At 43.9% G+C, this 16494-nt stretch overlaps 1 protein-coding gene across 1 annotated transcript in view; it reads right to left on the reverse strand.

Annotated features, from left to right (window-relative positions):
- LOC124798306 (neural-cadherin-like) overlaps nucleotides 1-16494 on the reverse strand; it is a 446838-nt gene that overhangs the window by 248786 nt on the left and 181558 nt on the right. Inside the window, exon 2 of the mRNA XM_047261643.1 lies at nucleotides 3130-3273. Within this exon, the coding sequence (XP_047117599.1) occupies nucleotides 3130-3273 (144 nt within the window). The remainder of the gene's footprint in view (nucleotides 1-3129; nucleotides 3274-16494) is intronic.

Consider the following 16494-nt stretch of genomic DNA (forward strand, 5'->3'; position numbering starts at 1 on the left):
GCTCACATGATATACAATATGCCTTCAACAGATTTCGTCTTTCTATATTCCGAGATAGATTGCGGTTTCTGTCTAAAGCTGCGCGCTATTTTCTAATCTGAACTCATCTTTATTCCAGAGTTCTTCACAAAACCAATAACTTATCTTTATTCCAGAGTTCTTGAGAAAACCAATCACAGATGAACGCTCTTTTTAGATCCTCTACCTGCATGAATCCATCTGCAAGCTTTTGCTCTCCTTTTTCACACCGCGCTTGATTATAACTAGGTGAACAACTGAAATACTTTTTCATTTGAAGGAAAGAAAGTAGGCATGAGAGCCTGTAAAACTATAGTTCTTCAAACGTATTCCACGATGCATTTCGTAGACTGTCATATACGAATTTAACAAACGATTCAGGTTCGTCACAATAAAGCAACTTAACAACACCCTGTCTATAAGAAAGAAAAAAACACGCATTTACCATACAAAACATTGTGTCCCTAGGCATTCATATCACAAACATTTATGTAATTAAACATCATCCGTAACACAAGTTACTCTTATTTAATAATAATTACCTCCACATAACCGCCTCATACGCCGAGTGGTCACGCGGCGCCTGAATGCCGTGTTGAGGTATAATGCTCTCTAGGCAATTGCGCCGACACGAGAAATTGCTATTTAATTTTCCTTGGCTTAGTCCACCGGACTTTTTTCACTTCAAAGTTTGGGACTTAACTATGAACTGCTATTTGTGCTGCGTAAATGCGCTTCGAGAAAAGAGGGCGGAATTTTGTGTTATTTTCAATAAATATACATTTTATTTTTTTATCTAGGCCTTAGTTTCTCTGCGCCAAAACCGACGTGGGCGACTTCATCTTACATTCGCAAGCTGAATAATACTGGATGACTTACCAGATATCGCACTAATCCATATCCATTGCTATGGAAACAGTTGTTCGCAATATTCTTTCCTCTCGTACGGTGCCGCGCGGGATAGCAGCGCGGTCTTAGGCGCCTTGCTACGGTTCGCGCGGCTTCCCCCGTCGTAGGTTCGAGACTTCCCTCTGGCATGTGTGTGTGTGTGTGTGTGTGTGTGTGTGTGTGTGTGTGTGTTGTCCTTAGCGTTAAGTTAGTTTAAGTTAGATTAAGTAGTGTGTAAGCCTACGGACCGATGAACTCCGCAGTTTGATCCCATAGGAACTTACCACAAATTTCCAATTTTCTCGTATGGTTCCTATCATGACTATTTGATACTTTGTGTGTCCACTAAATTTTTACGTTCCTCTGTTGTACATAATTTCAAATGCTTCCAGCTTTTGTCAGCGTCAGTTGGCTTCTAAAATTCGCACAATAAAATGATTCAGGTGTACTGTTTTAGAGTCTTCTTCCACAATTACATGTGTCCATTTCAAAAAGGTAGACTTTTCTGATTTCCACCCCTTGTTCAGAATTAATTATTGTTCGATCCTGCTTTGGCTAACACTTCTGTCTCACAATGCAGTGTGTTGCGCATTAAGTTACACGATCAGGTCTAAATGTAGAGAATGAAATGCATTCTGTCAACATAGCACTGATGGGAAAACTCTTTCAATTTTGCAGAAATGCTGCTTCGGTGGTCATCTACGTGTGTCAGACCACGCTCCAAGCCTTTGCTTGTCAGCTACAGTCCCACTGGTTGAGATTTATCTATGTTGTGTGTGGAACATCTCCAACCGCACCCCTTGAGCCACGAAGTTGAAGGCATGGCAGCATCTCTTGGCTAGCGCAGCGTCGTGCAAACTGTTTTTGTATATCAACGAAAATTTAAAAAATGGAAAATATAATTGGACGGATTAAAAAATATACTCAACCGGTGGCAGCACGAGAAAACACAGAGAAATGTTAACAAAATATGCACGCTTTCGGAGCCAGTGGCTCCTTCTTCTGGGAGAAGGGTTGGAGGGGAAGGAACAGGGATGAAGCAAAAAGACTGGTGAGGTTTACGAAACGAAGGGAGTCACAGAAAAGTCGCCCAAAATCCGGGGGCGTGATGAGTAACAACGACTGACTGCTGGGGCTGCACTGGACAACATTTGAAAACCTGAGAGTTTAGAGGTGGAAGATAAGGTAATAATAAAGATAGAGATTACTGACCAAACACTGTGCACGAGTTAGTAAGTGTGAAAATGTATGTGGTAGACATGTACGCGGAGGGGAGGGGGAGGGGAATGGGGAAGGTAGAGAAAAAAGTAGGTCAAAAATGAAAGATACAGCAAGCTGGAAGTGAGCGAAGAAAGGAATAGTTACTTAGTTACTGAAAAGAAAGGTTGAGGCCGAAGAAATTTATTTAAATTAAAGCCAGGTGGGTGGCGAGAATAGAGGACATGTAACGCCAGGACCCACTTGCGTAGTTATCAGTTGGGATGAATGGCCATAGAGATAGGCTCTATTCTGTTGCAAAGCATGCTCTACAACATGACAGTATTGACTTCGGTACTTGTTTCACGATATTTGCCATCTGGATTCTCTGCCCTGACAGCCGTTTCTAAGAACCACCCATGTGGGTCCCTGCGTTACAATATGTCTTTCGTTCTCGCCATCCACCTGGCCTTAATTTACGTTAATTTCTTCCGAATCAAGATTTCCTTTCAGTAACTATCCCTTTCTTCCCTCCTTTCCAGTTTTCTAAATCTTTTACTTCCTGACCTGTCAATACCCACCAGTGCCCCCCCCCCCTCCTGGTCCTATGTCTACCACATATAATGCACTTAGCTATCCGCTCTTATTAACCCTTGTACTATGTCTTGTCAGTAATCTCTTTTTTGCTTATTACCTTGGCTTCCTACTTCAAGCTCTCAGGTTTTCAAGTATCGTCCGGTGCAGCCCCAACAATCAGCCGTTATTTCTCAACGAGTCCGGTAAGTCTTCCCTGACCCCGGGAACTATGCGATTTTTCCGTAACTCTCCCTATTTCCTAAACCTCGCTAGTCTTTTTCCTTTGTCCTTTTTCTCTCCTCTTCAACCCTTTTGGCAGAAGAAGAAGAAGAAGAAGCCAGTAGTTCCGGAAGCTTGCACATTTCCACAACTTTGTTACGTGTTTTCTCCTGCAACCGCTTCCTTAGTAGGTTTTTTATGTGTCCAGTTATACTTTTGAGCGGTACTCACACTCGTCGTGGTCCTTGGCGGTGACTGTGAGCACCGTATGCTGGATGTCCTCGTTCTCGTCCACCTCTGCCTCGTACAGCGCCTTGTCGAAGTACGGCGGGTTGTCATTCTTGTCCGCGATGCCAATGCGGATGAACTTCGTCACTGCAACACACACAGACACACACACATTATTGAATTAGTCGCGATTCGATTGCGCATTCAATCTCTAGTACCACATTCAAACTGTACATTGTACCGGTAAATGGAACGTTAATTCATTATAAAGCCAATAACAACCCTCAATTTTCTCCATGTGTTTGAGTAATTTAGGAAGCTAATCCGTACATCTACGCCAATGTTTGTTATCCAATATCGTGCGACCTGTAATTTTAAGGGTGAGTGTACCCGCTTGTCATTGTATAGTAGCAGCGCCATCTCAAACAGTGTAGTTTTTGGAAATAACATGACAAATGAAACTCTAAAAGTATAGTGAGATCCGATAATGAAAAGCGAATTAGTTATTACTTCTATATGAAAAGCACCTCCGAGAAGACTACTCTCAAATACTCGTGAACACAACTGTGTTATTGATAATAATTATCAAATTATTACTCCTAATTATCAAATTATTGCTCTTACGATTTTTCTGTCACAACTGAATTGTACAATGGTAGAGAAAGAGAAGATTACTAGCGCTATGACCAAACCTCAAGCCAGTCTCTGACAACATGCAAGGCATATTTTTAGCATACCTACATATTGAAAGAAATTCATTTCTGGACGACCAACAAGTTTCGTATTTTCAGCCAGTGGTGTCCCATAGTTCGTATATGTTTGGGAAAAGTCTTATTTAAGTATCACCAACAACTGCTGGTGAAATAAGCCTTTATTTACCACCATTTAGCATCAACCGATCACCACCAGGTAATATAAAATATTACATCAGCCTGCATTACAACATTCCTACTATGGCAATCCCAAGTACACTCCTTGAGAAAAGAAAGTGAAGCATCCAGAAGGAGATGAGGAAACGAGACGAAACTTCACGGGTTGAGAGGGTATGTGATGATATTACACTAATTATAAAATCGAGTCAGATTCAAAAAACTTGGCAATATGAGTCCATTGACTTACATGACGTTACACTCGCTATCGCCTGTATACATGCACTGATTCAGATGGGAATTAAGCACCAACACTTCCCCGCCTTTTGGAAGACGGTCAAGGTCCTGATGTTCAGGAAGCCGGGGAAAAAGACCACTCCCTCCCATAAAATTACCGACCCATCAATCTGCTGAGAGCGCTCAGCAAGATCGTTGAGAAGGTAATACTAAAACGACTCACCAGGCACTGCATTACAAACGACACCCTGGGGCCGGAGCAATTCGGCTTCAGGAATCACCGCTCGACAACACAACTACTCCTCCGCGTCGTTGAATACATAACACACGGATAAAACACAAACAAAGCAAACTGGGGCAGTGTTCCTGGACATCGAAAAGGCCTTCGATCGTCTGTGGCACAACGGCCTCACACACAGACTCAACGACGCAGGGTTCCCCGACGGGCTCGTACGTCTCATACACTCATATCTCACGGACCGGCTGGAGTACACCAAGGAAGCATCCTAGGGCCCTTACTGTTTAACCTCTACATTAACGACCTCCCAGCTACACACAACACGACGGTGGCAATCTACGCGGATAACACTGCCATCCTCGTGCAAGGCTGGAAGCCGTCTAACATTAACTCACGACCACAGACTGCACTCAGAGCGGTAGAGCCTTGGCTGGTGAAATGGCATGTTAGAGTAAACGCCGACAAGTGCGAAGCCGTTCTGTTCACTAGAAGACTGAAACTACTGCGCAAACATCCACACTGCAACCCAATAACACTACATAACTTCTCTGACGTCGATCTGTTGTAGAATTTTAGAACATGTTTTTTGCTCGAGTATCATGTCGTTTTTGGAAACCCAGAATCTACTATGTAGGAATCAACATGGATTCCGGAAACAGCGATCGTGTGAGACCCAACTCGCTTTATTTGTTCATGAGACCCAGAAAATATTAGATACAGGCTCCCAGGTAGATGCTATTTTTCTTGACTTCCGGAAGGCGTTCGATACAGTTCCGCACTGTCGCCTGATAAACAAAGTAAGAGTCGACGGAATATCAGACCAGCTGTGTGGCTGGATTGAAGAGTTTTTAGCAAACAGAACACAGCATGTTGTTATCAATGAAGAGACGTCTACAGACGTTAAAGTAACCTCTGGCGTGCCACAGGGGAGTGTTATGGGACCATTGCTTTTCACAATATATATAAATGACCTAGTAGATAGTGTCGGAAGTTCCATGCGGCTTTTCGCGGATGATGCTGTAGTATACAGAGAAGTTGCAGCATTAGAAAATTGCAGCGAAATGCAGGAAGATCTGCAGCGGATAGGCACTTGGTGCAGGGAGTGGCAACTGTCCCTTAACATAGACAAATGTAATGTATTGCGAATACATAGAAAGAAGGATCCTTTATTGTATGATTATATGATAGCGGAACAAACACTGGTAGCAGTTACTTCTGTAAAATATCTGGGAGTATGCGTGCGGAACGATTTGAGGTGGAATGATCATATAAAATTAATTGTTGGTAAGACGGGTGCCAGGTTGAGTCCTTAGAAAATGTCGTCCATCAACAAAGGAGGTGGCTTACAAAACACTCGTTCGACCTATACTTGAGTATTGCTCATCATCATTGTGGGATCCGTACCAGATCGGTTTGACGGAGGAGATAGAGAAGATCCAAAGAAGAGCGGCGCGTTTCGTCACAGGGTTATTTGGTAACCGTGATAGCGTTACGGAGATGTTTAATAAACTCAAGTGGCAGACTCTGCAAGAGAGGCGCTCTGCATCGCGGTGTAGATTACTCGCCAGGTTTCGAGAGGGTGCGTTTCTGGATGAGGTATCGAATATATTGCTTCCCCCTACTTATACCTCCCGAGGAGATCACGAATGTAAAATTAGAGAGATTAGAGCGCGCACGGAGGCTTTCAGACAGTCGTTCTTCCCGCGAACCATACGCGACTGGAACAGGAAAGGGAGGTAATGACAGTGGCACGTAAAGTGCCCTCCGCCACACACCGTTGGGTGGCTTGCGGAGTATAAATGTAGATGTAGATGTACATGCACGCCCAATGCGTTTCCGTGAGAAGGTCGAATACCTCGGTGTCTGGCTGGACCGGAAACCACTCTGGGGGGAACACATTCAACACGTGACCAACAATGCAAACGCGAGGCTCAAACAACTCTACCCTATGCTTAACAGGCGTAGCACACTGAATAGGAGGGTGTCCAGGTCCATGTACACCACACTTATCAGACCTCTGGTGACGTACGCTGCTCCCGTCTGGGGATACGCTGCGCCCACACGCCTGCGCCGTCTGCACCTCATACAGAACAAAGTACTCAGAATCATAAGCGATGCACCACGTTACACACGCACCGCGGATCTTCACCGGGAATATCGGCTAGATACCATCTTGCAGGTATTCCAAAAACTCTCCACACTACTGTACAGAAACACGAGACACTCGCGTAACCCGTTTATCGTTCTCTGGGGGAACTACGACCACAACCATATAAGGAAGCATAATAGACCAAAGACACTATTTGCAAGAAACTAAACATCTATGTTCCATACCACGCTAACACGACAGTACTGGCGAGCCCCTACAACACAGCTATTACTGGCAACTCCAGATGCTCGACCCGCCGAAGAACAGGCAGTCGCAGGGAAACCGTACTGTACACAATACGCAAAACAGCCGCACCCCCCCCCCCCCCCCTACACTGTGAGCTGATCTATGGCCGATCGCCCAGTAATGTATGACGACCTCGTTCTGTTACAGGGACGCAGCAGCTGCAGCTGGCCCTACAACGAGCACCCGCAACGAGAAAGGTAACGATGCACGATACCTCGCACTAACATAACCACACCTTACATACACTGTCACAGCTAGCAATCCGCTACTGCCCTTTCTACCCGCGCTACTGTCGCAGAGATGGATAACATCACAGCCCGCATCCTGTGCCTCCTGATTTGGAAACTAACATGTTGTATGGAGGCGACAGTAGAACTTTTGGTTTGGTCACCACGTCGGTGCGGGCGTGGAGGGGCCCCATTATTTAGGGAATGGTGCCATAAATCCGTTATATGCTCTTCTGAGGCAAGTTAGCCCACAACTGTTGTATAAATGGTCACTGATGGCCTAAACCGAGACGGAGTTTAAGCTAGAGCTGGTCGCAGACATGTTCTATCTGGAGATCTTGCTGGCTACGGGAGTACCGCAACATCCCGCGGACAGTTCAAAGAGACACGCGTCATGGGTGGCTGAGCATTGTCCTGCTGAAAAATGACATGTGCCGTCAGAGTTCCCTCAGTAACTACTAGCCACGACTGAAGCACATCCAACTCCTGCACACACCTTGACGCCACCAACAACGTCGCTGTGGCTAACCAAAATATTGGAAGACTGGGATCTTTCCCCAGATCGCTGCTGCACTCGCCGGCGGTGGTCAGCAGGGGAGAGCATAGGTGCGATACATCGCTGAACGCATTGTGATGCCATTCCTTTGTAATCCACGTCCGCAGGTCACGGTACCATTCCAAACGCAGCCATCTTTGATGTGGTGTTAACCTCAGGCTACGCATGGGACGTTAATTCCCCCAGCCCGGCTGCTACTTGTCTCCAACCAACGGTGCGGGATGTGACAGACTGTTGCAGGGAGTCCATTACTCGTTCTCGTATGACAGATGCAGACGTGAAGTGGTTAAAATGTTTAATCAGACGTGATCGACCGGAACCTCGACAATCCGCATGCCCAACCTCACGTTTCCATGCAATCCAACATGGACCCACCGTCACATTCCAATGCTCCACAAACCGAGATATTGCACGAATCGATCAGCGGGCCATGAAAACGCATAATGAGGGCCTTATTAATCTATGTAAAGTTCTGATACCGCAGTCTCACACGAGTTGGTCCCCTTATTCCTCACAGTGATCACTCAACAACTGACGCTGTTCACGCGGGTATATACCCTACAGGCCTGGCAGCAACGCTAAGCACGAACAACACTACTTCTCGTTACCATTGAGAACTGCAACTCATCACTTCCACACCGCCGATGGTGTTTAGTGCACAAAGTTACACTGACATCCGATCATGTCTTCTGATGCGTCACATTTTCTGTCAGACAGTGTAAAATGAAAACCCTGCGTCAATAAATACGCACTTTACTCTTAATGCCAGTTTCAGAGGCGCAGAGTGGTTTATTATTATCATTTCTTTGACGCCACAGTAAGAATGCTACCATGCAGGCAGATGTTAAAATTATGCCAGATGATGATGACTGGTTGGTAGAAGCTGGTCATCATATAAGATTTATTTCATCAGCTGTTCTTAGCAGATCTGAAATACGACGTCTTCTAACCTGTAAAATGGATTAGATATACTATGTCTGTAGAGCATTAGCTTGTCGTAGCATTATTCTCAACTCGACATTCGTAGCTGAGAGATTTAAAAACAAAATGGACCATTACTGTGCATGTACAAATACGGAAAAGCATAATGCGGTAATCATGTTAACAAGTACATCATGCTTTTCCAAAGTGCTATAAGGCCGTTCGTTATTATCCGCGAAATTTATCAGTGACAATGTGGATATCGTTTATAGCTTTCTAAGGGTTTTCGCAGGTGTAAAATCCTCTGTCCAGGAAGTAATAGCGGAAGTAAGGGAAGAATTATTGCTAATTGATGTTTCTTGCAGGGACTGTCAGTTGGTTCTCAATATTATCAAGAGGAACTTATTTCCCGTCTGTAGCAGGAAATAAAAAAATGTTCACATGTGTGTGAAATCTTATGGGACTTAACTACTAAGGTCATCGGTCCCTAAGCTTACACACTACTTAACTTAAATTATCCTAAGGACAAAAACACACACGCACACCCATGCCCGAGGGAGGACTCGAACCTCCGCCGGGACCAGCCGCACAGTCCATGACTGCAACGCCCTAGACCGGTCGGCTAATCACGCGCGGCTGGCGGAAAGACCATGTTGTTTCGTTACATGAGATTATTACTTTGTGAACAGAAAAGGTTAAACGGGAGAGGAAGGAGGTGATAGTCTTGCACGAAGTACCCTCCGCCACACAGCCTAAGGGGATCTTGCGAAGTACAGACGTATATGTAGCCATCTGAAATGGCCCATAGTTGAACCGAACTAAGTAACGATTGAATAAAACTGACTGTTGGCAATCTATTTAATCATGAAACATTATTAGTATAATCAGGGAGTTCAACGCAATAGAGCTGATTTTTTTTTTTACATCTAAGACGACAAATGGCTAAACAGCAAGACGGGTGTTACCCAAATCAACACGCACTAAGTGCAGTGGTTTGAACTTTAGTTGCGGAGAAACCTATTTGCTTTTTGGACATTACTTCTGAGACAAAAGAAAATTAAGGAACAATGCAAAGATGTCCGCTTAACGTATCTTTATAAATGTTATGCAACAACTAAACATTGTCACCATCCAACTAGAAAGGCACGGTCACAGGGTATCCATGAATTGGATTAAAGCGCAGAACAAATGTTCTGGCAACGAGGTCGCTGATGCCCTTGCTAAGGACGCTCTTATCTGAGGTCACAGGAGACCATACACACATTCCATCGGATAATTTACAGAAAGAGGGTTCGTATTGAATGGGACAAAGAATGGCAAGCTTCCCAGACAACTAAAGGAAAATGCTACACGCAAATAACTCCAGTACTACCAGCCACGCCGTGGCACCATGAACTTGTGTGTTAACTGAAAACTGCAGTTACCATAGCGCGGCTGAAGTTCAACCACTGTCGGTTTCTATAGCATGTACACCGGATACGCAAAGTACCAGTTCCACGTTGTGTCTCCGGCGAGGTGGAAGACAAATCGCATATTCTTGGGATGCTTCAACCGGTGGGGCCTAACATTAAAGTTGCTAAGGAATTCTGTGAGCAAGATACACCAGCTATCAATATCTGTTCCAACATTATTGACAACCGCAGACTTTTCAGGGTATAAAAACTTTACTGCTTTCTAACGGCTATTCATTACGTTAATTAAGAACCAACATTGCAGCACAAGAAATATGTAATTGTCGAGTAACATAGGAGCAATGCATCATAGGATGGTTCAGATGACCAATTATGACCAATTAATATGGCGTAATGGAGTATTGTCTGACCTAGTACAATGATATCACAACGACAGTAAACGGAGCACAGTTTGCATGTGGAACGTAATTAACTGTTGAACATAAAAGCAGCTAAGCATTAAATAATGTAACGGTCACATTATGTGGTGATGGAAAGTACCGACAAATTTTTATAGTCAGCGAGACAGGAACAAAATTATAAAATAATAATAATGAGCGTATGGCATTGGTGGCCGGGGGACAACTCGCGGGGCGGTTCGGCCGCCGCTCCATAATTTCTTTAACTCCACTACGGCGACTTGCGAGTGAATGAGGTTGAAATGATGATGAAAGACACACAACACCCTGTCATCTCGAGGCAGAGAAAATCCCTGACCCCGCCGGGAATCGAACCCGGGGCCCCGTGCGCGGGAAGCGAGAACGCTACCGCAAGACCACGAGCCGCGGACAATTATAAAATAATATTTGCATATGGCTCCAAAATCGTTTTACAAAAACGGCGTCTATATTCGTATAACTCCAACCACTGCAGCGTTGTTCGAATCTAACAGTGAGCTGTTATACTCGCATTTCAAGCTTTTCTGGAGAACAGTAAAATGTACGAGAAGTTAGGCCTGCACCTGGCCGACTGATCCGGAAGAATGCGTGTGATTTGTTGCAGGCCTGCATGCGCCACATGCTTCGGCGAGCTGAGCCGTCCAAACATTCGTCAACGTCGGCCGGAGGACGTCCTCGAACCTGCCAAACGCAGGGAGCTGATTTATTGCTGCACGTACCTATGCTGATTGAGTAAAGCCTCTCGCACAGCAGTTCAGTTCGTGGCACACGATGCTAGAACGATCTCTCTTTATCATCTTCATCCGTTGTACTATTTTATCATTCCGGATCAACGACTTTCCGCTGACACATGCTCGTAAATTCTACATAACCCGCAAAATTGAGTGCAATAATCTCGTCGAGCGAGATGGCGAAGTGGTAATACACTGGACTCGTATTCCGGAGTACGGCGATTGAGTTTTTGGGTTTCTTCCCTAAAAAGTTGAAGGCAAATATCAGGATGGTACATTTGAGAAGGATACGGTCGTATTTCCTGCCCCAGTCAGAGCTTTTGAAACGTCTCTCATAATATCGTCGTTGACAGGACGTTAAACTCTAATATTCCTTTCCCAATAACTCTATTATTCTCTCCCTTCCCTTCCCCCCCCCCCCCCCACCCGCTCCCCCCCCCCCCCTCCCGCGACCGGTATGTGACGAACCTATTCTAACACACATCACCAACTATACACCTACTCTCTCTCTCCATACTCTCACCCAACACAGCACCCATAGCCCTTCCCCTTCTGAACAGCGAAATACGCCATGAAATTTATTTGCTTCTATCAGATCGAGCTTATCCCTTCCTAATCCTTCTCTTATCAACCGGAACCGAGTTGCTGCTACGCTCGCAGGTTGGAATCCTGCCTCGGGTATGGATGTGTATGCTGTCCTTGGGTTAGTTAGGTTTAAGTAGTTCTAAGTCTAGGGGATTGATGACCTCAGATGTTGTCCCATGATGCTCAGAGCCATTTGAACCATCTTATCAGAGTTTCTTCCTCCTTCCAATCCCAGTCTTTCTTCCTTCACCACGTGCCATGGCATAACTTCCATCCCAAATTCCATGTCTGCCGCCTCTTCTCACTCCCCACTTACCAATTCAAAACTTAAATTACCCCAACTCCACCCATTCCTCACAGCACTAATCTACCATTCCGCTTCCAACACGTCTTTCTCTGTGTGGATTCTACAATTTACTTTTACTGCTTCGTTTTTGCTACAAAAAGTATCACTAATATTTGTTCTTAATAAACGTCACGAAAGATTGGAAGAGTGGGAAACATATTGGATGTAGGCTTGTTGAAGAAACTGTGCTGAGATTCAAGTGAAGTGATTTGGAAGCCCACGAAAAGGGTAAACCAGGATGAATGGACAGAGCTTCACATGTCGACTGTAGCTTCCTCCCCCAACATGAGTAGGATGAAGTCGTTAGCAGAGTTGTTTCCAAAATAATACCATACAACCATTTAGCCGCGCGGTCTGGGACGACCTGTCACTGTTCGCGTGGCTCCTCCCGTCGGAGGTTCGAGTTCTCCCTCGGGCATGGGTGTGTGTCTTGTCCTTACCGTAAGTTAGTTTAAGGGGGGTAGGACGTCAAACGGGTCGACTTGGAGCAGGAGAGGCATCACAGGACATTTTAATTTCCAGTGTCTATACTTTTACAAATAAATTCATAAAATTTTGTCAACATCACCAGTAAGGATTCAGAATTCACACTCATTGCGGTGGAAGTTCGAAAACATAACAAAATTAATTTTTTTGTGTCTGAAAATTCATAATTTTTTCACTTACTAATGGCTGCATTTGTTGCTATAGGTACACTTTTCTTCATAATTTAGAGAGATTCTTCGATGAATTTTGCACATCATACATACCATACTTACAGGTGCATAAAACTCTAGAATTTATTTAATTTATGAAAAAAGGAATGGGCTGTTGTATTTTAAACGTCATGTTTAGAAAAAACACAAATTTTGTAGTTAATTACCTCAATTTTTAACACAGTTTTTAATAGATTTGGAAAATTCTACAGTTTCATGCACCTTTAAGTATGGTTTGTATGCTGTGCAAAATTCATCGAAGAATCTCTCTTATTTATGAAGAAAAGTGTTCCTATAGCAACAAATGCTGCCATTAGTAAGTGAAAAAAATGATGAAATTTCACATGTAAAAAAAATTATTTCATTGTGTTTTACAACTTCCACTGCTAAGAGTGTGAATTTCTGAATCCTTCCTGGTCATGCTGACAAAGTTTTATAAATTTATTTGTAAAAGTATAGACAGTGGAGATTAAAATGTCCTGTGGTGCCTCTCTGCTCCAAGTAGGCCCGTTTGACGTCCTACCCCCTTAAATTAGATTAAGTAGTGTTGAGGATTAGGGACCGATGACTTCAGCAGTTTTGTTCCATAAGCTCTTACCACGAATTTCCAGATTTCCAAAACCATTAAAATTTTTAGAAAAGTTACGATACAGCTAGCCAATGCTTGCCCGTGCTGGAGATATTTGCGTGTAGCATTTTCGTTTAGTTGTCTGTGAAGCTTGCCATTCTTTGACCCATTCAGTACGAACCCTCTTTCTGTAAATCGGTAATAGATCCTCCGATGGAATGTGCGTATGGTCTCCTGTGACCTGAGGTCACCACTTCCTTAGCAAGGGCATCAGCGATCTCGTTGTCCAGAACATTATTGTGCGATTTAATCCAGTAGATGGATACCCTGCGACCGTGCCTTTCTAGTTGGTTTGTGACAATGTTTAGTTTCTGCATAGCATTTATAAAGATACTTTAAACGAACATTGGCAAGCTAAGTTACGGTGATTCACCCTTCGAATGCCGGAGGTAATCGGACTTGCATGACTTGTTGTGTTGCCTAGGATGTTGTATTTGGTTGGAAGTTGTGTGATACTGGCAGCGGGTGTTTCAAGAAGGGACGTCGAACGGATGTGCAGAACTATAGACCTATATCTCTAACGTCGATCAGTTGTAGAATTTTGGAACACGTATTATGTTCGAGTATAATGACTTTTCTGGAGACTAGAAATCTACTCTGTAGGAATCAGCATGGGTTTCGAAAAAGACCATCGTGTGAAACCCAGCTCGCGCTATTCGTCCACGAGACTCAGTGGGCCATAGACACGGGTTCCCAGGTAGATGCCGTGTTTCTTGACTTCCGCAAGGCGTTCGATACAGTTCCCCACAGTCGTTTATATTAGACCAATTGTGTGATTGGATTGAAGAGTTACTAGATAACAGAACGCAGCATGCCATTCTCAATGGAGAGAAGTCTTCCGAAGTAAGAGTGACTTCAGGTGTGTCGCAGGGCCGTGTCGTAGGACCGTTGTTATTCACAATATACATAAATGACCTTTTGGATAACATTGGAAGTTCACTGAGGCTTTTTGCGGATGATGCTGTGGCACATCGAGAGGTTGTAACAAGGGAAAATTGTACTGAAATGCAGGAGGATCTGCAGCGAATTGACGCATGGTGCAGGGAATGGCAATTGAATCTCAATGTAGTCAAGTGTAATGTGCTGCGAATACATAGAAAGAAAGATCCCTTATCATTTAACTACGATATAGCAGGTCAGCAACTGGAAGCAGTTAATTCCATAAATTATCTGGGCGTACGCATTAGGAGTGATTTAAAATGGAATGATCATATAACGTTGATCGTCGGTAAAGCAGATGCCAGAGTGAGATTCATTGGAAGAATCCTAAGGAAATGCAATACGAAAACAAAGGAAGCAGGTTACAGTACGCTTGTTCGCCCGCTGCTTGAATACTGCTCAGCAGTGTGGGATCCGTACCAGATAGGGTTGATAGAAGAGATAGAGAAGATCCAACGGAGAGCAGTGCGCTTCGTTACAGGATCATTTAGTAATCACGAGAGCGTTACGGAGATGATGGATAAACTCCCGTGGAAGACTCTGCAGGAGAGACGCTCTGTAGCTCGGTACGGGCTTTTGTTGAAGCTTCGAGAACACACCTTCACCGAGGAGTCAAGCAGTATATTGCTCCCTCCTACGTATATCTCGCGAAGACAGCATGAGGATAAAATCGGAGAGATTGGAGTCCACACAGAGGCATACCGACAATCCTTCTTTCCACGAACAATACGAGACTGGAATAGAAGGGGGAACCGATAGAGGTACTCAAGGTACCCTCCGCCATACACCGTCAGGTAGCTTGCGGAGTATAGATGTAGATGAGCAAAACGAGGAGAGCTGCAGCTCCTGGAACTAGACTAGTCACGCGACAAACGCTATGACACCAAGCGTGTGGCGATAACTGGCGCGAGGAAGTGATTGTATCAGTCGTTCGAAGGTGTACACGATGACGAGTAGATCAGGTACCCATCAAGAGTGCCTGAGGAATTAGAGAACAGATAAGGCGTTTCACGATACTTCTGTTTTCCGGCATCACAATGTATTTCTTCCTTCATGCCAAAAATCACTCGCAGTTGGGAAAAAATCGTAAAATTCATTAAAAGGAGATATAAGTTAAACTGCTCGTTACTCAGTGTGGCACAGAAAGGAGTGAAATATTGTCTTAAATATATATAACAAGTTTTAACTGCTTTGCATCTCCTAATACAGCTCCACAAACGCCAAGCCAACACGGCGGAGCGTTATCTCTGCGTCATGATCAGCACTCCTTATTACTAACTATCGGAATGACTGATTTATTCTCAGGCTCTCAAATTTAATTATACATTGTTTACGTAACGGCCGGATCCGAACGGAGCAAATATAGCACAAAATTTACGACCTCCTATGGAGAGCAGCATTGAGCGTAAATTAAAACCACCTCGTCTTAATGTAAATTCTTCGGGTTATTCATGGCTTTAATTATTGTCTGTTTGTACTTCAAAGAAAACAGTAGCGCAGATGGAACAGCTGGTGGCCAGGTAGCTACCGAAAACGGCTGCAGCAATCGTTCCTCTTGCGGAAGCAGCTGTGAGGAGAAATCAGGGCGGCAGCCTGAAGTTTTTTTCAATCGACGTCGTCAGAAAATGGTTGAATCAATGGAATCTGAGGACAAGGAACTTGTTTGAGTTTTAGTTATTTGGTTGACGTGTGGCCTTCAGCCGAGTTTTTATATATCCTGAATTAATGTTCCTGTCTTGCCCTTTAGACATAAGATTGTTATATTTTTATATTGGACTTTCAGCCGAATTTTACATCAAATCTTTTAAGGCCTTAATCCGTTAAATTATTGTGTTGATGTGTGGCCTTAAACCGAGTATTAATATCTCTTAAATTAATGTCCTTTTCTTGCCCTTAAGGCATGAGATTGTTATTCTATATTTTATATGAAATGTTTTAAGATAAGACCTTCTGCCTTTTGATTGAAACTCCTCTTATTACTTAATACGCAGCCTCCAGCCTAGTTCCATTAAAATTAAATTGCTAAGGCCTTCAGCCGATTAGATTGAAGATTTAGAAAATATTCTTGGGTGAAACCTCCAGAAGAATCTTGGATTTCAATTGAGCTTAGGCCTTGCGTCTTGGATTTTGAATGTGGCCTTCAGCCGATCTA

Source organism: Schistocerca piceifrons, chromosome 5 (genome assembly GCF_021461385.2).
Source record: "Schistocerca piceifrons isolate TAMUIC-IGC-003096 chromosome 5, iqSchPice1.1, whole genome shotgun sequence".
Taxonomy (NCBI): domain Eukaryota; kingdom Metazoa; phylum Arthropoda; class Insecta; order Orthoptera; family Acrididae; genus Schistocerca; species Schistocerca piceifrons.